This window comes from Dermacentor variabilis, unplaced genomic scaffold (assembly GCF_050947875.1).
Source record: "Dermacentor variabilis isolate Ectoservices unplaced genomic scaffold, ASM5094787v1 scaffold_18, whole genome shotgun sequence".
Classification (NCBI taxonomy): Eukaryota; Metazoa; Arthropoda; class Arachnida; order Ixodida; family Ixodidae; genus Dermacentor; species Dermacentor variabilis.
In genome coordinates, this window is record NW_027460346.1 from 8493583 (window position 1) to 8517689 (window position 24107).

The window sequence follows — 24107 nt, forward strand, 5'->3', positions numbered from 1 at the left end:
ACCAGCATGGTACATCGACACTTTGTACTTCGGCATTGCCTTTTTACCCTGTAAAGCAGTAGTATCCAAAGGGGATCGCATAAAAAGAAGCCGACGGCTATTTGTGCGGACGCTATTTCTGTTTGTGATTTGTGTAAAACGGGTGAGTGAGCTGTAGAGGACGGGACGAACAAGACCGAACAAGCAAAAATCGGTTTTCATCGTCTTCTTTCGCGAAAGGAAGTAAGAAAAAAAAAAAGAACAGGGTAACACCGCAGTAAAACCTGGCATGCTCATGTCGCTTGCTTGGACCATGCGCTATATAAAACAAACCAATCTGTACCTAAGCGTCTGCCATCACTTCGGATGCTCGCGCAGTCCGCAGGCGGTCGCTCACGACTCACCAAATGTGATCCACACTGTACGGTGTGATCCTAATATTATTAACTATTTTATTCGTGGGCGAAAACCTCGCACACCAAACGAGCTTTAGCGCGACTACCCTACATTGTGCGACTACCAAAGGTACCATAGTCGTGCAATGTATCTACGAATAACAATTTCAACGTTTGTAGAAGTAAACAGCGCAACTTATTTCGTAGCAGAACGGTACCCACGCTGTTAAGATCGCCATGTGTTTTGTAACTACTCATTGACGGTAAACCACAACTTAGAACTACACAGTAAGAATGCTGCAGTAAGGTCACATTAGTGAAACGAATTTTCAAATAAATACACGCCTGATCGCTGAGGCTGATTACATAGGTGAAACAGGCGGGCACGCATCGCGCTGAGTGCTACGTCCGCCTCAACACCAGCACTAGTGCAATACTTGAAGTGCACCGGCTCAAGAGACCGTTCATAGCGTCCCTGTGTCTAGTGTCCCTCCCACACGCACTCAGTGCTTACTCTCTCCCTTTTTCCTCTTTCTATTCCCCTTTCCCCCACCCCCAGTGTAGGGTAGCCAATCGGATGCTCCTCTGGTTGACCTCCCTGCCTTTCCTGTCCTTGCTTTCTCTCTCTCGCAACACCAGCAGAAACTCTGGCCATACCGAATTAGACCCCTTCACTACGTCTCACAGAACCGCAAAGAAGACGCCACGTCATACTAAATAGACCGCACGAGCGCGAAAACAACAACCAGAAACTATCACCGCGCGTATATATACCTGGCATACAACACGGAGCATTCGCCAAATCTAGCATGCCGACTGCCAATAGACCGTGCCACTGCCTATGAAATATGACGGCGCCCACACGTACACACAAGAAAGAGTATAGGTAATGATTATAAAATGCGCGTATGAAGTGGATCAAACATATCCAGTGACTGTTGCACACCTGTTCGAAACTATGATGATGGCAACTAGTGCTTGCCGAGCTTTTGTCTGTGACCGCTTCTGACAATGGCTGTCTAGGCCTTCTGAATGCGGCACAGAAACGATTTTCCATTCTGGACATCACCCCTATACCAGGCATGAACAATTTCGTTCGCAATACCTCAATGAGTAGGCTATCACCCGCGATCGTGTAAACCATGATTACAAAGACGGCGCCGAATAAAACAACACACGAAGAAGGGACACGAGACAGCGCCTACGTGCTGTCTCGTGTCCCTTCTTCGTGTGTTGTTTTATTCGGCGCCGTCTTTGTAATCATGCTTAACCAACTATCCCACCAACACATGCTCGTGTAAAGCAGACATACCAGTGCCGGCAGGGGGTCACAGAAAAAATATATATATATGACATATAAGAAATTTGAGATATTGCACAAAACGTTCTTTAATTACGCAGCTTTCTTCCTGTGCGCTCCTCTATGTTGCCTCTCTAACTTGATTTTGGGTGGATTCTAGCCTTCCCTTTCGCGAAACTTCCTCCACTTAGATGGTTTCCACATGGACCCATCTGCTTATAAAAGGGCTTCGATTATGTCGCAGCAGAAGCAACATCAACAATTTCTTACACTCCAGCTCTTCTTCCTTTGTTTTTTAATTGTCAACGTATCGGAATGTTTATATCATTCCAATATCATCCTAATGTTTAATATATTTGAAATCTCAACGTTCAGAATCAGAACGTTTAGTAAACGTTCTGTTTCTAAAACGTCGTCAGTGATGCCCGAAAGCGTACTTGATCCTTCAGTATCCATGAATGAAACTTAAATTCACAACAGCACGGTACCAAACGAAAAGAGCTGCAGGAGATCATGGGCTGTGTATAAAATTTAACAAGTGTAAGAAAAGTGGAGACCAATTGATCTTTCTATCGCTAGCTGGACAAATGAACGACATAGAATGGAAGACGCAAAAAAAAAATGTAGTAAACACCTTCTTAACTTTGTTTAAGTGCAATTGTGTGGCTCCTCGAAACGCTATTGCCTTTGGTGCTTATAGTTTCTCTACTCCTGTCCCCAAATGAAATCCCCAAAACAGGCGAAACCACTGAAGGTATGGTTAATAGCAGTGCAACTGCTATTACTATACACGGCATGGCGTCATGTGAGATCGCTACGAGAGCTTATAAGTGAAAGTAGGGCGTGAATGTACGGAATGCGCCAACTCATATTAGCGTTGTCGCTTTACTGCAGTAGCAGGATGGAGACGTACGTGATCATCAGCGCGGTATACAGTGCATGGCATCTAGTGGCACTGCGTTCGATCGTTATAGGTTCGAAAGTTAGGCTGCATGGCATTATTTTGGCGGGACACAAAATTACATATACTATCAGGAAGTTTGCGTGACCACTGAAAGATTTATGCTAACAGATAAGAGAAAACGGAAGCACGATATTTCAAGAGCGCTGCTTCTGTAGAACTGCCCATTACGTCGTCCACAGCTCTTCACGAATCGATCCCGATATAGCGGTAAGGAATACGGCAGCCATAATGCGCGTACGTTAAAGATAAAGCGCTACAATAATATTTCCGTGACTGCTATGTTAGTGAACTTCGAGAACAGCAGTCATATGGGCAGCTGCGAATGTCCTGCGTCTCTCCTTACATCCCTAATTCTAGTTCCTCACAGCTAATTCGCTGGCGCACTTATGACTTCTCAGTCGGATTTCGGACGTCCGTTGCGAACGTCATCTGCCACACACAAGCAATCATAAGCGTTCAGTAGACCCTCAATTTCTTTTTTCATTTCTTTTTTTTGTCAGCATTTTCATCATCAAAAACACAGGTGACGACAGACGATCAGTGCTTGTATTCACTAAACTTCTCTTAAGTACAGGCGCCGCAGGGCGATCGTCCTAACATACCGCCAATTGCAAACATGATTGCTGGGCCCCTAAAATGAAGCCATTCAACAACCGTTTTCACGTAAGAGAAGATTGGTGAATACGGGCCCAGGATCGGGCAGACCGTTTGGCGTGTGACGAATTATCGAAAGTGGGCATGACTTACGTTTCGATGAGTAGAAGGACAAGGAGTCTGAAAAGATAGAAGAAAAGATTAGTTAGTGCACAGTAATTCAGTTAGCTCCCAACCCCCAAGCCCTCTGCGTTCTTTTCCCTAATACGTCTGAAGCTTCGAATACCACTGCAATGAGTAACTATTCGTAAAAACCTAAGCATGCTGCATTTTCCAAAAGAGCCAGTTTCTCATGATGCAAATGTTCCGGCCGCGAGCGTCCGCCATCGCGTTGACTGCGAGTCTTCTGGTAACTGTAGTGGGCGCTACTGCTGCAACGCAAAATATGGGGAGCCTACAACGCAAGCCTACACTACGTGCGCTTGAGCGTGTCTGCGTATGAAGGCTCTCCCTACTTGTGGACTCATCACACCCTGACGCCGTGCTTTCAACAGTCAAATGCAGCGCTTCTCAAAAAATGTGTACCAATTCCTCACTCCGCTGCAACCACTGCTGTTACCTCTCAAAACGGAACAGGCATTCTTGGTGTGCTTCCCTCGAAGCGACCACTTCACCAGCGCCCGCCTAGACGACGACGGAGCCCAGCGCTGGCTGTTGACGGTCAAACAAAGAAGCTGGGTCCCTTCAAAGTGACAGCAACCGCCGCATTCTGTGGTAGCGGTAACGACCGTCAAGGCCAGTCACCTCAAATCGATACAAGCTGACCGTCTCTGAGAGACCACTAATTGATGCAAGGGGCCAACGTTGATGATTTCTGATTTCTGTGGGAACAGCGTCGACTTCGGTTTCCCAATCGCATCGTGGTTGCGTCGTATACCGGAGCGATTGCGCAACATCAGAAGTGCAGCAAGTTGGTGCGACATCAAGGGCGGTGCATTGCAAACACTCCGACCCTTCTCCGGCCGGGACAGAGTAATTGATTTCCCTCGTCTAGTGACCTGGGAACACGATTGCTTAAAGAGGGGACTTTTGGTGCAGTGTAGCGTGGCCTCAGGCATGTAGTGTGCGCAGGCATGTAAAGTGCTCCGGAATGGAGTGTGCTCCTCTGTATATCTATGGAGCCAGTTGTGAGTTCTAAATATGCAAAATAAACCAATGTGCTTTTTTTGAACTCCCGACCTCACCTCCTCACCGACAAGCAGCTCTCGGCGATAGAGGCGGCCCGCTTGGTCAGCTTAGTGCGACGCCCCGGTTTAACGCAGGCCAGCTACCACGTTTTAGGCTCGCCGATGGCGTAGGCACGCGACCCTCGGTGTGACGTCCGAGTCCGAACTACGAACCCTAGAACCGGATCCTAGCACGGCGCAGTTATACCGATTGTGATCAGTTTCTGGGTTGCGTGAAACGCAGACAAGTCGCACCTTGTGAAACGGCCTATAACACGCTCACAGCTGACATCGTATTGAATGAAACATGGTAACAAAAGGAAACTCAGCGCTCAGGCGAAGGGCAAAGATGGATGGAGTCTTCGTCTTAGCACTGAGTTTTGTTACCATGAATTCAATCTAACTAGTCCAATTTGCAGTCTTAATTCACAAATGAAGTCACATTGAAGCGTTAGAAAATTACTGTGCAGTACACACACATACACGCACACACAGCTATTGGACTTGTAGCATAAGACCCGATAAAGATCCTATATATACCACCGAAGCATCACACGAATACAGTCCCGCGCCGCTGTTGTCCTTGAGCAATTCAGTATGATACAGTGAAGGACGTTATTTATGAGGAACGCTCAGTGTCTCGATCACGAGTGAAACTTGTCAATACGAACCTTGCTGCAAACTTCTTTTGTGTACTTCAACGAAGAGTGCCAGAAAAAATGTCATAATTGTCATACGCGCCGTTCTTCGCACGATGGTGATACGGATATTTGCAATGAATTTAATTTATTCACCATAAGCATAATTCTAAGGAGAAATACTCAACCCAAAACTCTTCTGTCTAGCCCTCATCGGACTGTTCGACTACCCATGCTGGTCGACGACATATGCAGTTGGAAATCGCGAGTGACACAGCTTCAGCTTCTCGCTGGAATGCAGCAGACCTTGACCTCGTCTTAACTTCCCAACGAAAAATATCACGTCAAACCAGGTAAAATGTGCCCAGAGATGACATTTCATCTAAAGTCAATAGTTCACTACGTGATATCATCATGAGATCCCTGATCTCACAGAGCAAAATATACAAGTGCATTTGTGGTTTGTAACTAACAAGCACATTCTGGATTCCTCACGTAAACATTGCGAAAGAGCGGCTGAACAAAATTTGTCATTTCTTTAGGCTCCCTCTAAAGGAAAGACATTGGGTGTCGCCATAAAAGCGATGCTGCCGCTGTAGAGGACGATATTCTTCGGATTTCTGCGGTACAGCCTCCCCGTTATCTCCAACATATGCAGTACTACACCCTGAATACACAGAGCATACACGCCATTGCTGTAAGTATTTACTTGGTTATGCCACAAAGTGTGTCAATGGCAGAAGCTACTGCCATCGCTTAAAGTTGCTTAACCATTATTCTTAATGCCGCTGAAGCAATGCGTGTGCACGTCAGACATTTCGCCGGGAACAATTCTCACCATAGGAACTCTAAGACCATCTTACTCCCTCAATAAACGTTTTCATCATCATCACATCATCATCATCTCGCCAGCCTTGCTGTAAAAAAGCGGCACAAAATTTACTGGAACTGTTCGTGCAAGTCACAGCTTTATTTCATATTAGTATGTACCCATGGCCAAGCCGTTGTTATCATCGTGTTATCATGAATAAAGGGAAAATCAGACATCCACCCGTTCGTAGCAATTGCTACAAAGGAAACCCATAAATTCGTCCCGGACCAGGACGAATTTTTCTTCAACTATGAGGCTTTTCTTTCGAGGAACCCGTATGGGTTTCCTTTGTAGCAATTGCTACGAACCGGTGGATGTCTGATTTTCCCTTTATTCATTACTTCTCTTCACCTTGCGGGTTTCCGCAGAACTACTACGTCGTGTTATCATCATGAGCCATCCAGACGTACACCTCACTGTTTCAGGACTTAAGGAAAAGTCTGACGCACCATTAGCTGCACTCAAGCAATTTAGCTTATTCTGTGTCAGAAGCACAGCGACAACACCCACGTATATTCTGGAGGCTTAACCACGTTGACCGACAAGTGCCGACAAATGCCGTAACACTATGGTTTAACACATTACACGTCATGAAAACTAGAGGAACATAACTCTCAGCTCTGCACGGGTCTATTACATTAATCGACAGAGAACGCTCTAGGAAATGGGTTCATTTTTTACGAGTACAAGCCGGCTGTTCTATATGCATTTTCAGTCCCTCCTTTCACACAGACATCGAACGAATTGACAGATGAAATCATCGAGCTTTCAGGTCACGTGGAAGAAAAGGGTCATGCAGTTATTTTCCTGTGGTTACCTTTCCATTTAGAGATCGCTGGTAATGACTGAGCAGACGACGTTGCTCGATCATCACATGAATACATTAATATTCAAGGACAGGCGCTGCGAGTCAGCTTCAGCTTCGGGCACACACACTCACATTAGCCGATTGGAATACCTAGAATATAAGCTGCCATTAAACTTCACACACTACAGAACTCTTTGCAAATCTGACCTCCACCCGGACCGCTCCACATGAGGCCTCTCTTCTGTGCTGGCTATTACTACGGAGCGCAAGCCCTCAGCAAAGCGTTTGTTCAACGGTCAATGGAATGGCTGACAGTGCCACATGTGATGCCTGCAAACGTGAAGTAAGTACTGACTACCTATTTCTTCTTTATATTTTGGTTGTAGATTAACAGCCTATTGTGGCACCTGTTGCTAATTTCAGTTACCGAGACAATCCCTTTCCAACGCATATGGACGTCTGAATTAACGATCGGCCTATGTCTATCCGGACGCTGTATCTTGAATGGCGACCTGTCCGCTCGTCGATCCGCAAGGCAATGGAGGCAGTTGCTATTGTTCGGTCGTTTGTTGATTATTTATTTATTTATTTATTTATTTATCTATTTATTTGTATTTCTTGAGAATTGAGAATGAAAGGCCTGTACGAAAGTCGTTAACTTCATGACGTCATCCGCGCACGTGCACGCATTCACTGCGTCTTTATATCGATACCCCTTTATTTCTACATCTCTTCGGTTTCAGAAAACAGAAAAAAAGTGTTTGGTTCATATGCATGACTGAAGATACCTCCGGCAGCAATACCGCGTAAATCACTTCCCACAATCTTGCCGGAATCAATGAATAGCAGCGCGAGAAAATACTAATAGTACCAGATAGAAGTCAGGACAGCAAGGCATTTCATTAAGAAATTTAGGGTTTTACATGCAAAAACCATGATGTGATATGAGGCATGCCGTAGTTGGGGTCACCGGTTTAATTTTGACTACCTGAGGTTCCTTAAGGTGCCCCATTGCACGGTACACGATCGTTCCTGCCTTTCGCCCCATCAAAATTCATACCGGAATTCAATCGAAAAGGATTCAAAAACGAAACGCCGAAGCCACTAAGTCAGTGCGGCGGGTAGGCATTTCAACTTCGTTTTCGTTGAAGTACTAAAGTGAAGTTTATTATTTTTTTTCGAGCTCTCTCACACACAAAATAACGGAGCGCACAGAATTAAGTGTGTGATGGTGGGGTTTAAACCTCAATCAATCAATCAATCAATCAATACTCAGTCCAATACTCTAACAATGCATTATATGCCTCGATCGTTTTTTTTCTTTATTAGCTGATAAGCTTAATGCCCTTTCTTGAAAGGGAAAATTGTCATCCCCCGAACTGATAGCACGAAGATACAAAGGAAACCCGATAGAGGTTTCTCTGAAAAATAGCTTCGCAGTTGAAGAAAAATCCGTCCCTGTCCGGGGGTCGATCCCGGTGCCAATGTCTTACCGAGGCGGTCGATCTACCATCCGAGCTAACCTTGAGGCTACCAAACCACAGAGCGAAGGCGAATGAATTGACAACTGGAGGCACATGTGACACTGAATATGGTAGATCAGTTCTGCCTAAGCCTGTAATTAGGTCGAGAAAAGGTTGATGAACGGGAAACATTCCCTTTCACGAACAACAGGCCCATCAGGAGAGACTGAACAACACAGCAGCCAACAGCGCGAAGCACATTTATGATGTATACTGGGCGTTTCAGCCAACTTTAGCCAGAGTTTAAAAGTACACCGATGCACTCTAAGACGAAGCGACCAAACGCATTTCGCTCACTTTGGTATGTAGTGTGCCACGCTATTTCTTTATTTTGCTTAATTAGACAATTAGTCAAGAATAATTAGCCAACTTCTGAAGCAACGGAGCTAGGAAAAAAATTCCAATTAGAAAGTTGCACAGCGGTTTGCAAAACATCCAAATAAACAGTTTCTGTCTTTCTATCTATTGAGTGGCTGTTTGTGCGCGGAACGTTTGGGAGCAGTGCAATCACGATGCGCAAGCCGGTATGCCACGTGGTGTTTTTTTTTTATATTTCGCGGGCATCCACAGTAACCTGTATGGCCTTGGGTACGATGTATCCCTGCGACGCGTTTTTATATTGTGGCTGCAACGACAAAACATACAATAAGCCGATTTTCACGATTTAGAACAGTATTGTGTCGCGGAAGTTACCCAACGCACTTTTACTAACAGAGATAAACGCGATAACAGCGCGCCGTTTAAGGGTGGCAGCAGCGGCGTATTAATTGGCTTGTGATGGTGGCTTGCGGGCGCTAAGCTGATCTGAGCAGAAAACAATATGAAAGGCCTCGGGCGTGTGTGCCACCCTGCTGCTACATTCATGTCCTAGACTCGAATAAAATTACGTTTCATTTACGCAGATTTACAGCATAAAACAAAAGTGTGATGATGTTCCTGAGTGCCTGCGGCGTGCCCTTACTAAGTTTAGGGCACTGCTGACACCAGTGGCCTAATTAAGTGGTGTAATTTCTAATAAAGCTTTAATTGTAGCTGGAGATGTTAGCCTGGGGGCAGGAATCATATGATGCATAGCATGCCGCGGCTTAAGCATGTCACGGCATGTTGTTAGGTGAAGTTCACGAACACAGACCAGATGCGAAAACACGCTCAAGTAAGCAAAGCTACGCGTCATATTTTCTCTCAGTGATGTACCGAATACACACAGACTTGTGGCAGCTGAGCAGCTTTACATTAATTTGTTTTTATTAACAAATGTAATTTAGGCAAAAGCGTACCAACATAAAAAAATGGATTGTTTAACAGCCGCTACCATAAGAGTGACACTTACAGTAGTAAATTTTTATGCACACAAACGCAGCGAGATACCCCGCGAACACTTCCAGGGGACAATTAGCGGTACTCGCTGATGCGCTCACACACACAGCGCCTCGCGGGCAACAGCAGGGATGCGCGCATATTTCTACATCAAACCATCGAGTTTCGCACAACTATTGTATGCAACTCGATGCACCAAACGAACTAGCCAGCAAACAGAAAGCCCACTACCCCTCGCTACGCATCACACCGCGCTTGGGCCGCTGCAGGTGGCGCAGCTCTGGGTGCTAGTAACCAGTCCCCGCGCCATCTATGATTTGAGTCGCGAAGTAGCTGGCTCACCGGGACACAAGTTGGAACGCCTTATCAGGCGACTCGGCACTCCTGTTTATGTTAGCTCCGTGCCTCGAACAGACAGTTCTGGAAGCCTTGTTTACGGGTCACAATGTAGCTAACGGGGAGTTATCGCTCTCCTATTACTGCCGGGCTTCACCGAAGGCTGCACGGAGGCTATTCCTTCCGCAGAGCAAGCGGATGGCGTACCCGTTACGAGTGCGCGCGAAAAAATAAAGGCAGTCGTACGCAACCGGCCTTCACTGCAAACAGGTGACGAGACGTTCGCAGTCGCGGATTCGTTTTTACTTTGAGAGAATAATTCCAGGCGCGTGCGAAAAGTGTCTTTGTTAAGGAAAATGCCGAATCGAATATGGATCACGAGACGATATTGTTTAGAAAGCGCGGTAATTTTCGAATAGATCCCATAACGATTGGATCCTTTAACGTACGTAGATTCATTAATTACGATCGTATTACATACAGATTAACCTGTTCTCGATTCGGCCCAGATGATAGCAAAGAATTTGTTTCACGTTTATCACTCGAAAACGATTTGAAGAATCCATTCGAAATTTGAAATAGTAGCCAGACGATCCGGAGACCGAGTCGAATTGCGGGAAATTCGTTTCTCCATGCGAAATTTATGACTATTCAAACAGAGCTGCTTCTGAAGCACCTGGCGAAGCGGTCTGTGCGATCGATTCCAGAAGACGTGGCGCTGTCGTGGCTGCGAACACCGCTTTTCTTGCAGCCTACTACACCTATTATTTTATTCATTACTCGCATTTCTCTTTGCTTTCTTGTTTGTTTGTATTTTGCGTCTTCACACTTCCGCTAACCTACAAGTGGTTATTTGTACGAACTAAGATGCACGTTTTTCACCAGCGCTCATACGTGTCCGCACGCGCGCCGCCCAATACGACCCGAACCTCCAGTTCACTGCAGCGTTCCCGGCACGGAAACGTATAATAAACAGTCAGACGCGCGGTGTTGTTTCAGCGCACTGTTGGAGCGCTTGCCACGGGATTCACTTCTTCAAGACACCCGATCCTCTGCGCGCGAACTACAGGCGCGCACGCCACGACCCCCACCACGGCCGCAATAAAGGCGACGTGCCACCGCGGGCGACTCCGAGCAGCGCGAAGCAGACGGGGAAACGATCGCTGCCAGAGACTCGTCTGCGATGCTTTCTCTGCAGAGAAGTGAACGGAAATGGCGACAGACATAACAGCCGAGAACAAATACGGTGGGAATAAGGGGGGGAAATACAAAGCGAAAAACGGAGATCGAAGCACGCAGCGGCGTGTGTGTACGGCACGGGTGCCCAACGTGCGCGAGCGAAATGAAAAGGCGGGGTTCACTGCACAGCGCAGACGCCGCCGCGCATTCGCCACCAACGCCAGCGCGCGGTGCTCGATCGATGGGAGCCGCTGAGGCGCGCTCGTCGACGTCGGGGCCGAGGACTCGAGTTTCCCGGAGCCCGGCGAACAGCGCGCCCAAACCCGCTGCTCTGCATCTCGAGTCCACCAGCTCCGCCTCTGCAGCTCGCTCACACACGCTGCAGCGCCGAGCCTGGTGGATGTTCTGTTAGTGTGCCTGTCCTGTCCAGAAGCTAACCCACGAAGCGTCGAAATCCTGTCGCGTGACCCTCCCTCCCCATCCCTTTGTCTTCATTGCACGCGCTATTGCCTAATTTAGTGCTCGCCGGTTTTCGACTTAGACCAATTAGGTATCGCCGGCGATCCGGCAAAACGAGTGACGTGGATAAACAAGCGCGAGCGAGCGCCCTCTGTGCGACTCCGCGGGGTGGGACGGCTGGGAGCCTGTCGCCATCGGACGAATGAAGACAAGCATGCCCTGACCGCGCATGCTCTGTCGCTTACGTGTAGCTTCACTATACCCGCGGTGCTATAGCTATATATGGGTGACAGACATTCGCGCGACACACGCGAGCGTTTCCGTCATCTGTTCGATTTGGTTCTGACAGTATACGGGCAAGGCATCGGGGATCGCGGTGACAGAGGCTTTGACAGGCAACTCTCATTAAGGCGCTATGATCACGAAGTGAACGCTAAAAAAATAAAAAAAGAAGAAGAAACCTGGACGCTCGAATTTCGCTATCCTATATACTCGATCACAACAGTATATATATAACCCGCCGTGGTTGCTCAGTGGCTATGGTGTTGAGCTGCTGAGCACGAGGTCGCGGGATCGAATCCCGGCCACGGCGGGCGCATTTCGATGGGGGCGAAAAACACCCGTGTACTTACATTCAGGTGCACGTTAAAGAACCCCAGTCCTCCACTACGGCGTCCTCCACTACGGCGTGCTTCATAATCAGAAAGTGGTTTTGGCACGTAAAAACTCCATAATTTAACGGTATATATATATATATATATATATATATATATATATATATATATATATAGTTAATGAAAGCCGCATTCCGGGCAAGCTGGTAATCCATTTCTCAAATGGTATTGCGGCATCAATTGCGGCAAGAATGGAGGCGGCATCACATTACTCGTAACTATGTTGCATGAATGCGCAGTTTATTTTCATGTAAGCGCATGCGCAGACTACACTGCTTCACATGTATAAAATCGATTCAGTGGTACCATAAACTTAGTTGAAAGTTAGCGCTTGGTGTGTCGTCTTCTCTTACGTCCGTGTCGTTTTTTGTTGCGCAATATCATTTGAGTATATAGTTATCAGTTTTATCAGACGTACACATATACTCGCGCGGTATGCTCAACCTGCTATATGCGACTGTAATAACTCTGGGTGGAAAGACCGCAGTGAAATATTTTGTGCATCCTCAATGTAAAATTGCACCCACTATAGTCGTGTTCATGGAACAAAATGAGAGAAAGAGGAACAAACAGTGCGCAGGTTAACCACGTATGGGTGTGGTAGAGGTACTCAGGACCGGCATGCATATTTCGCGATGTTCTGTGAGGCTTCAGAGCCGCAGAACGAGGGCCGTGTGCATGTAGCGGGCTGAGTTGTTGCCCTCAGAGAGAAAGAAAGAGAAAAACAAAGAAGGAAAGGTAGGGAGGTAAACCAAGCGCGCGCCCGCTTGGCTACCTTACACTTGGGGCGGGGAAAGGGGGAATAATCAATAAAAAGGCAAGAGAAAAACAATAATAAAGAGTCAGTCATTGGCGAGCACATGCACACGTAGAGGAATGTCCGCTGTCAAAAGCGTTCGTGCAGTCCCGTAGCCTTCAAGAAGTGCAGAAGGGCGTTTGTGGCCTTGCGCACGCATATGCCGTGGTCGCGGGATCTTTTCATCCGACAGCGCTCTGTTATCCAATCGGCTGAGCCTAGCTTGTCCCCAGCTTTCGCGCTTGTCTCTGCACTTCACGAGCGAAGTCATTTAACATGTCACGAGTGATTGGATTTCTCACTCAGCTTCCTATATTTATTTCGTTTCGCTGACCTGGTTTCGTGCTTGTCGCTCACAAAGGGTCTAAAATAGACCATAGAAACACAAGGACCACTACTTTGATTGCGGAGCCGATCGTAAGCCGGATGCTTCAAAACCCACAGAAGTCCTTTTAAATCCTGCGGGTTCGTAGAATCCTTCAGCGGCCCGTGGAGGAGCCCGCGGTTAGCACAGAGCTTCAGCGTAGCGTATAGATGCACTGGCGTAGACCTATTCTGGAATACCGGACGGTGTATAGTTGTGAACAGCCGAGGTGGGGCCGATTTCTGGTGAAGCTGTAGAAAGCACGCATAACTCTTATCTCTGTTACCTATACTGAGTTCCACTTATCGGCATGTGCAAACCTATCAACAGCGACATAATACTCACGGGGATGTTTTTGTATGTTTAATTTTATTTATCATAAAAGAAAATAAGAAGTGAAGAGAGTCGAACGAAAATAAAGGCAAGGAGGTTAACCAGAACAAAATTCCTGTTTGCTACCTTACACTTGGAAACGGGGGACGTAGAAAGATAAGAAGAAAATAGACAGAGAGAGAGAGAGCACATGCACACAACCACTGTTGTTCACTGCACAGAATAATAGTTTAGCACTTGTCAGTGCTCTAAATTCAACACTTGTCAGTGCTGAAGTCGCTTGTACAGGTCTGTAACAGAATGACAGAAGGATTAAAAGGAAGTATGACTGCGCACTACGTCACAAGATGTCGCTACGTGCGCTTCTGTTCGGGGATATGTATCCCGGTATTCCGGTGCATGTCTGTACGATATGCTGAAGCTCACTTATTTGGACACGGTATGCCTGCAATGATGCACCACAGTGAAGACTAGCCTGAAAACGCGGATTCTAGTTAGTCTTATAATAGAAAGCGTACCACTCGCATCCTCATTGGTTCACGTCGGCACTTTGCCGAACGGCAAAGCCGGGGGTGCAGTGAGTTTCAGGCGCGAGGATGTACATGCGCAGGTAAATTGAACACATGGTGGGTGAAGGTATGTTTCATACCCATTCAGCACCGACGTTACACGAAAGACGGCAACGAGCCGGTCAGATGAATGGGCAGCCACAAGCGAACAATGCAAGTCGAAATAGACGCGCGTGAACTGAGTACAACAGCATGAGTGAGGCTGCAGTTTCTGCGGTCATCGACGCGTCATCGAGCACCGAGCAGGTCGGCCGAAGAGGACAGTGCGACGACCAGATAGCGAGAGATCAACTATATTTACAAACGGCTCACTGTCGGAGGTGGTGGGACCACTCGCTTATCACGAACGTCCCGTCAGCCCCTAGTCAAGGTTGATCAGTCCCTTCCGCTTTGCCAGGAGGCCGAGAGGCGTATGTTCGCACTCCATTCTTAACTGGCCACCGCACTTCACTGCACAGGATGGAGGTGTAGATGGGCTTGTACATACCGTTTTATTTGCTTTTCAATCTATAAAGAGTACGACGCAATTGCTTCCCGTATCGCCATTTCTGCAGGGAAGCCTGCATTCAACCGCAAATGGGTCAACCGATAGCATGGCTACAAAGGTAGCGTAGAAATTATCAGAAGACAGGGAGTATCGGTGAGGGACGAGGTTAAATAGAAAACAAAGGGGGGGCGGGGGCACAAATCAAACGAGACATGCGTGTTCTGTGTGCGCACTTGGGAGAAAGGACACCAGAAAGGTAAAACTGACTGGCTCTGCAACGCAGATGGCCACAGCAAGCGCTAACGTGCGGTTAGCAACCATCTCTCGGGATACTTTTCAAAAACGGAAGGAAGGAAGGAAAAAGTGGAGAAGGAAAGGCAAGGAGGTTAACCAGTTTAGCTCAACCGGTTTGCTACCCTACACATGGGAGCGGGCTGGGAGGGGATGAAAAACGGAAATCTACCAGAAACACTATAAATAAAGACTAGAGGTAATCGAGTATCAATATTTTCCAATCGATCGAGTCAGAAACTGAATATTTATCATTTCTAAACACAGTGAAATACAAAGTTCCTGTGTAGTCTGTTCGGCAACAAAAAGCTTGTTTACGTTATTTGATACACGTAGTACCGTTATGAATTGAACTTCAGCTCAACTGAGAAGCTTGCAAACAAGAAACGAAGAAAAGGTGGTCATATCTGGCGCACCATGACAATGACAGCAATGAAACCAAGAAACAGCACGTCGCAAAGTTCCCGATATAGAGTGTATAGTGCTAGTTGATGGAGCTAAGTGCACTACTGCCGCACCGTTTATAAATATAAAGGAATCCTAAGGTGGTGAGAGTGAACAAATTATAAATTGCTTTGCTTAAATCTATAGACAGCAAATTCGCAGGCTACCTTAGGCGAGATACGCTTCATTAGCAACTGCAAACTATTGCGCGTATAAGCCCCTATCCTCCACGTCATTGCACCGGAACAGCTGTGTCTGCACAACAACCGCGGTTTTCCTGCGGCAGAATAATCCCTAAGAGTTCCCTCTTGCACCAGTCTTTCTCCCTAGAAGACTTGAAAAGCGCACTGCTTGCGCACAGCGCTCACAGCAGAAGCGGAAGGCATAGCGCCTCCCTGGATCCGGCAGAGCCGACATGAGCGGAGCAGCGTGACGGTTCGTCCACGTGGTTTCGTCACTTTTGCAGCCAAACGCTATGCGCGTGTTGGAATCAACACCTTCTAGATAGCACAAGGCCTGTTCACTCCGATCCATGACGTCGTGCTACCTGGCCCGACTGCTATAGAATCTAATGGGGATGCTCCCGTGTAAGCCGTGGGGATTTTGACTTCACCGCTTTCGTCACGCCAGCCTTGGCAATGGAAATTTCGGGCCAGGTAGTCTGACGTCATACATCGGAGTGAACAGGCCTTGTGCTATCTAGGTGGCGTTGGTTTGAACACCTTCCATAAGGCGCGAGGCGCGGGCGCCGCGCGTGCGCGTCGATAGCGAGACAGCGCGACGGCAGCGGCACAAATGCGCCTCGAGCATCTGCACCATGGTCCGCACAGACCCTTTTCGCGGAGTTTGCTCTACGAGGACGAGGTGGCGCTTCCGGCGTAGCGCCGCCCGTTGCCTTAGGCGAATTCGAAACCATTACTGCATATAGACGGCTACTGTGCCGTCAGCTGTCGGAACTGCAACTGGGTGATTGCTGACGTATCGTGCTCCAATCATGCTGCAAAGGGTGGAAGGGTATAGGAAAGACGTGTGCAGTGGTTGGATGCAATAATAGTGACTCTCATTTTAAGGAATGGACTGAATCTGTGTGGGACCAAGTTCACGGACTGCTGCTATACGCAAGGACTGCTTGTGTTGTCGGCCCTGCGCAATGCGCGGGTTTCATCGAGGATAAATATAATTTACTCGTCCGCCAGCTTGGTATCGCTAAGCTCTAAACAAAGGACTTGAACCGCGGAACGCCGGCAAGAGTGAGCATACCGCTGGCTGCACTGCAGTGACAAAGGAAGTAGCAGCGCTTCCTGGCATGGTAAGTTCCCCACACGCCATCTACACACATTCACCCCAAATCACACCCAAACTTACTCTTTCACCCAGATATTAGGCATATAAGTGAATAAGTGTGTTCTATAATCAATCCTCCGAAGCGTGAGTGAAGCACTATAGACCAACAGCGCACAAATATAGGAAGGTGAACGTTTCGTGACGGTCCACAGAGTAAGCGAGTGACTAGCGATGATACACATTTACTACAATCTATTACAAAGTAGGAAACATCTGCGTTCCAAGCCTTGTGCGCGGCAAGAACAAATCTACCACAAACTGAAAGCGATAAGGCAGAAAATAAACGATCCGTTAGCGACCGCAACGAGGAACGTTACTGATTCAGAAACATGACAAGCCACTGCTTCAAAGTTATCGGCAAATAAGGAACGAAGAGCAAAAGGCACTGATCCTGATTTAATTCAGAAGCGAAAAGTATGTACAGCTAAGAAGACAATCCTAGCCCCGCTTCTAGTATACAAGCACCGTATTCGCGGCTTGCACCGTTTGTACGAGGCGTAATGAGCTTGGGAAGCGCTTACGTATCCTCCGACGCTGTTGCAAAGAGCTTTGTGTCGTCCAAGCAGGCGCCGTCTACGATATCCACCAAAAACAAAGGTTTGCCGATCCGCACCGGCGTCATGCACATCCATTGAAAGCCCGGAGGCAACGGAGGCAGCTGAGGCAATCCCTCGACGCGTCACTACGTGATCAAACATGGCGACGCCCTCAGGATTGCCGTGAAAAGGGTCGATAACTTATATCGCATTATACAAAACAAATTTTACTGCCAAATAGGTCGAGAGACATGAGTTGCTGACGCTATTTTGACGTGGGGTTCGCTTTTATTATTTTTTACATATCATAGGAACTCAAATGAATTGGCTGCGTTGGGTCATAAGCTAGTTTATATATATATATATATATATATATATATATATATATATATATATATATATATATATATATATATATATAGATATATAAATGCACACTGCGGGCAATGCAACGATGCAGCTGCAGGCATTCGTCATGTGCGTATGTGCCAGATTTGTTTCTTTCTTCTTTTACTTCGAACACAATTTCTTTTTCTTCTAAAATTCTGCCGAGACAAAGTAAAACCACCTCTCCGGGTCGCTTATTTGAAGAAGGCGGGCGTGACAAATCGAAACATTCTGTTCGCTAACCAGATCACCACGCTGCCAAAGCGCCAGCAATCGAGTTTTTCACCACCCAATGTTGCTATCTCCAGAGCTCCGTGCGGCATGGGACTCTTGCTTCATTCAGCAGAAATTCTGATGCTAGCACAAGTTCGTAGTATCCGTTCCCAAATCTGCTGCTAAATACAATGGCGTCCCTGCTAGTCTGTCCGCGAAGGCGCGAAGGAGACATCGGCGAAACTGTTAACTGCAAGGACAATATATTTCACGCGACTTCCAGGTGAAGGCTGCTCAAAAGTTCCGGGACTGCTACTAAATGGGCAATGCGTAATTGCGTGTTGTATCAGTTGACCCAATTCCGCAAATGCAACACGCAGCCTATAATGAATAGACAAAATTGAAGACGTAAATATTGTTAATTCGCTCACTTACGTACAACTATCATTAGTGGGAGTATCTGCTGTGTGCTGAAATGGCTTTCTTATGTCCCACAAGTGACGCCAAGAGCCCGACGCCAGCTGCGATGCCATCTTATGTAGTATAACGAGTGCAAGCGCTGAAATAAACGGGGCCTTTTACGTCACGCAACGTGTGCAGATTGGCCCTTATAGTAGAAAATTAGACGGCGTCTATGCCGATCTACGACGCATTTCATTCATCCAACCACCCAAGGAGGGAGAATCATACTATACCATGCCGTAGATGGTTTAAAATCGGAATGCGTTCGAATGAAAAAAAATAAATAAATGAATACAAATCTGGCTCTAATTATGTCAAGCATCGTTTTTCAGACTTCCGGCCGTCTTCTAGCAGAATGTTTTCTTTTTCAACCGCATGCAGCTAGATCAAATGTGTTGACAATAACGCATTCCCTTTAATGACACATTCTGGCATTTTTTGCAGCCCCTTCCTTACGTTTTCGTGGCGAGTTCATACTTGATCGCGTATTTCTGAGTTTCTTTGCCACCACCGGAATAGAACCCATTGCGTGTCTTCTCACCAACGTATATAGCTCATATCTATTCTGATGACCTGGCGAAACGAGCTTCTCCTACTCTCTTAAACCCCGGCTCAGGCGCCTGATACCTGAAGGGCTTTTCGAATGAAGTTCCGAGCCCACCTTTCCGAAGAACTAGGTATGGCCATTTCAGCGTCCTCATTTGAGCCACTTGAATCTCCTCAAATGATGGGCTGTTACAGTAGCATCCTTTCGTTTCCATACCAAATTGTAAGTGATTAAGCCAGTGAGAATAGCATTGGACCTCTTTCAACCGCATAACTTGTAAATGTCGGTTAATCAAGCTCGCGAAAACTTGTACCAATTAAACGATTAGCCATTGTAAAAAGAAATCTCAAACAAACACAGTTTTAAAAGCAGAACAATCGGCTATAGAATATCTGAGCAATGCCTTTTTTTTTTTACTTTATGCTTAACATTACTGATTTTTATCTATTTTTTTAATTGACGTCATTAAATATATATTCAAAGCACAGCTTTATCGAGTGTCTTTCCTCGACTTTCAAGGCATACCTTTGTGCCCATGTTCTCAAATTTCTCGACATCTGGAAGATCATCGCAGTAAGTTAATACACGCTTTAAAAAGCGGGCGCAGTCTTCACCCGAGGAGGTAAACAAGTCGTATCGAACTATTTATTATTCGTAGATCACTATGCGCGTGGGCGCAAACGCAAACACAGGCGCACGCACGCACGCACACAAGTAACGAGCTCATTCGCAGCCAAGAGTAAAATTACGCGCGCACGCTAAACGGCGTCCGACAAGATTCAGAAGCATGTGGTGGACACAAAAGCGTAATGCGGCGGACGCACCGTGTCGAATCGAGATCGCGAGATTAGGTGAATGAACGAGCGTGTTTGCATGCCAGCGCGCTGGGCACAATTAATCTGAACACAACTCACAACAATCAACCAATTTCTATTGTTCAAAGAGCATAGGTGCCGCAATATCAAAATAGCCCTATATATATACTTGTACATAAACGCGCCCCGTATGTAGCGGGAATACAACACTTGTAATGCGACAATGCATTGATGTCAACGACGCTACCTATTGAACTGCGTGTTTAACGCGACTCTGCATAAGTTGAAGTCGGTTCTTAAACGCTGCATTTTTTTTTTCGCGTCGTACATTCGTCGATTATTGTATTCGGTAGGGACACTGCGCAATTCAATGACGCATTAACCACGGCCGTCCACGTTTCCGGCCACTCTCAATTCGACATCGGTATATACTCTATGGCTCCGTTAACAACTACGAGTCAATAAAACGTGCTATTACAAAGATGACTTATAGCTTTTTTTTTCTTATCTTATCCTGAGCCATTTCTAGGCACTGCGATGACTGCGCCGCCTGCAGTCCGGTCATTGTTAGAAAACCTGCGGGCAATAGGTAGTGTACAAAGCGCACGGGACATTTCATTTTGTCGGTGACCGTTTCCGACGTTTGTCGTTGCATATGGTTACCATGGTAAGTTAATAGCAACGGCTCCTTAGAATTCTCTCTTGAATAGTCTCCATTTCTATGCCCGCTCTCTATATCTCTCTTGACCAGCCAAGCATGTTTTATAATAAATGTATAGTGGAAAACACTAGGCTTTTTAGTACGCGTTAGCGCACATCGTACTAACCCGAACCTTGGTACAAGCGCCCGACTGTTATCGTTCAAAATGTCGTGTGATTATCATGGGGTCCCTATGTAACGCACTGCGTCAGCATATTTTAATCACACACTCAAACTTACGTATAGCACCTCCTGGCCAGCGCTGGTGTCCCATAACCACGGAGTAAGCGGACGAAGAGGTGCGCCGACGGCGACATGTGGCAAGGTATGTTCATTCGTGTCTAAAAACCAGGCTAATGTCATGTTTCTCTCTATTTCCTCTCTCCACCCACCTCTTTCACAGCTCTGCAACTTTCGCAACTTCCCCTTCCCTTCCCCTCATACCTCTGCCAACAATTCAAAAGTGGATGGAGAGAAAGAGATAGAGAAAGCAACAAGAGGAAATGTAGAGAGCTCAACCAGATGAGCGTCCGGTTTGCTACCCTACACTGAGGGTAAGGTACAGGGGGAATTGGAAGGGCAAAAGAGGGAGCACTGCGTGAACGCGGGAGGATGGACAGCAGAACTAGCAAACGATCACTGGAGCAGGTGTTCTTCTAAAACTGCCGTTGCGCACGAATAGCTTTCTACACCATCAACGGATGTGGCCAGGGGCCAAGAATTTCGGTTTAGGAAGGCGTTCGAGAGCCATGTTGGCTTTGTGGCGGCCTGTAAAGAGAGGCACTGGACGTCGTATTGAGGGCAAGCGCACAACAGGTGTTCGATGGGTTATTCAGACCCATAAATGTCGCATGTTGGCGTATCGGCCATTTCAAGGCGGTAAGAACAGGCGTTCGTAAATCCCACACCCAGCCAGAGGCCGTATACAGTAACGTCGCATCGCCGCAGGAGAGGCGACTTGGCACTTGCAGCCGTAACAAAAAGTCAATGGTGCGTAGGTGGCAACTAAAACGCGCTCGGAGAACTCGGAGAGCTTGTGTCGTAGTGCGAGCAAGCAAACAAAGTTTCCATATGTCGCAGTGTCCGCCCTCACCAGTGGAATTTAAATAATGTGGATGCCTTCGTGGGCAAGGACGCGCAGCCTCATCAGCGAGGCTGATACCGACAATGCCACGATGACCAGAAGCCACTGAAAGATGAGATTGAGCCCTTTTTACAGAAGACGATGGTTACTTTGTCTTAGTCCACATGTCATCTGCTCGTATATGACTTGGGGGTAAAGCAGATATGACGCTCTCAAGAGCTGCTATTGTGTCACAAAACACGACCCATTCTCAGCTGGTTGGTATAGGCGACATAGTTCACAGCGGAATAGATGGGCTGCAGCTATTTCTTCCCACCGCGATTTTTATACGTCATGGCTTCTCCATAAACACGGATATAGTTTTATTGACGCTGGTTGGCACCCGGTCAATGGACGTGATAGCCAACCGATTATAAGCTTGTCTTCAGCCGTCATGTTCCGCGAATAAGTCTTTACCCTCTTCAGTGTCGACCGTTGCCTATAATTTGAGCAGTGCGTGAACATTTGGGAGTAACTCTCTGCCACATTCAGCTATATATAAACGTCGTGGCAGTTCTTCTGGCGTATAGCCAGAAGCCCTGCCTCTCACACATGCATGAGCTTTCGAACTTCCGGCAAATGCTGTCTATACAAAGCTGCCTGTACACCTACATAGGGCAACGCCCGCATTGCGATATACTTTAGACATTTTTTTTTTCAATTTCGGGGCTGAATGTTGACAATATGACGCTTTGCACAGATATTGATCAATTAGACATTAGTCTTCATATCAAATGAGTGCTTGAATACTAATGAGGTGTTTTCCCCTCGGCTGGAACGACATCGCACGTCATACTGGGTTTTGTTCGCCAGAGTTGTTAATGTGTTAGCCTTCACTAGGCTACCAGTGCCGGGACACCATTTTGTCAATAGGACAATCACTACACTATCGAGGCGACGACACGATAAGGCTTGCTCTGTAGGCTCCGAACCTTGTTGGCGTTTCTCAAATCTAAGCGCGACCAAGAGCAGGTAGATGTGCCTATAGTGAACAACACTATCTGGGCCAAGCGTCTCTGAATGCGTGTACATACATACATACATACATACATACATACATACATACATACATACATACATACATACATACATACATACATACATACATACATACATACATACATACATACATACCTACATACATACATACATACATACATACATACATACATACATACATACATACATACATACATACATACATACATACATACATACATACATACATACATACATACATACAACGAGAGCGGTTCACAAGAACGTCCGGGTGCGGTGCATGTAGCAGTCTGCTGCGCTCTTTGTCTCTTACCACTCGGGAGCCTTTCTTCTTTAGTCTCGCTGATTCCGACTCTTGCCCTCCCGCCTCTCCGTCCCTACCCTGTGTTTCTTTGTTCGTCCCTTCTAGGTATGCGGAAGTAAGCCACTTGAGCTTGGCCGGCACTCCAGCTGCCCCTTTGATAACGAGCTACGGAGATAACGCGGGCGAACACGCGTGCATGCATAAACTGAAAGCGTGCACCGAGCATAGGCGCACACGTGTCCTACAGTATAGGCAGTGTTACACAGCACGTATCGAACGGCACTCCAATATGCGTTTGCAGTGCTCAGTCGCGTTGGTCATGCGATGCAGGGTTGGTAACTTTAAGGAGTAATCGGGCTTCTGTGTGTCCAGGCGTATGGCATGACGTCTAACTGTGGAGGTGCACAGGTTTTTAAAGTTATGGGGAGGTGGCGGGCAACTCCCCCACCGAAATTTACGGGGTCCCTTTGTGTGTTCTGCCTATACAAACGCCGCAGTAGATAATCATGATTATGGTATATCCTTGTATTTTAAACGTTAAGAAAATCGCATTTGAAAACCACTTCGCTCTTTTTTTCTATTTTCCGGAGGCGCTTCAGTTCCGAAATATTAATCACCAAAATTCACACTCATTCAGCTAATTTCACAATCACACACCTGTATCTCGACCCAAGCTTAAGCCGTGAAGGAACTTCAACATGAGTGAATGGAAGGAAGTCATTCGTTGCTTGTCTTCGTTGCCCATTCGTTGCCCAAGAGCAACAGCGTCGCTGTTATCAGCCTCGCTCGGCTTGCAGACAATGTGCCACACGCAGCAAGCTGCGTCACAATGGTGGCTTGATGTTATGCCCTCATCCAAGCCCCTGAATGCAAAATTACCGAATTAATGTCAAATTTGATTACGAATATCTCGAAAGCGAATCGCCGCAGGAAAATGAAACTAAGTGAAGTTGTCTTCAAATACCATTGTCTTAACGTTTCAAATATGAACATGTACCATAACGGGGATAGTAGAAAAGTTAATTAAGAATATTTTTTATTTATTATGCGTTTGGTCACTCTAATTTGTTGCGAAAATTGTGTCCGCATACGCTCAGAGACCATCCGGACAATCAGATTTTGCGTAGCTG

The 24107-nt window shown here is 46.7% G+C and overlaps 1 protein-coding gene across 1 annotated transcript in view; it reads right to left on the minus strand.

Moving 5' to 3' along the window:
- The window catches only part of LOC142568380 (pituitary homeobox 3-like), a 156526-nt gene that overhangs the window by 119898 nt on the left and 12521 nt on the right, over nt 1–24107 (minus strand). The window contains exon 2 of the mRNA XM_075678378.1: nt 3386–3412. Within this exon, the coding sequence (XP_075534493.1) occupies nt 3386–3412 (27 nt within the window). The remainder of the gene's footprint in view (nt 1–3385; nt 3413–24107) is intronic.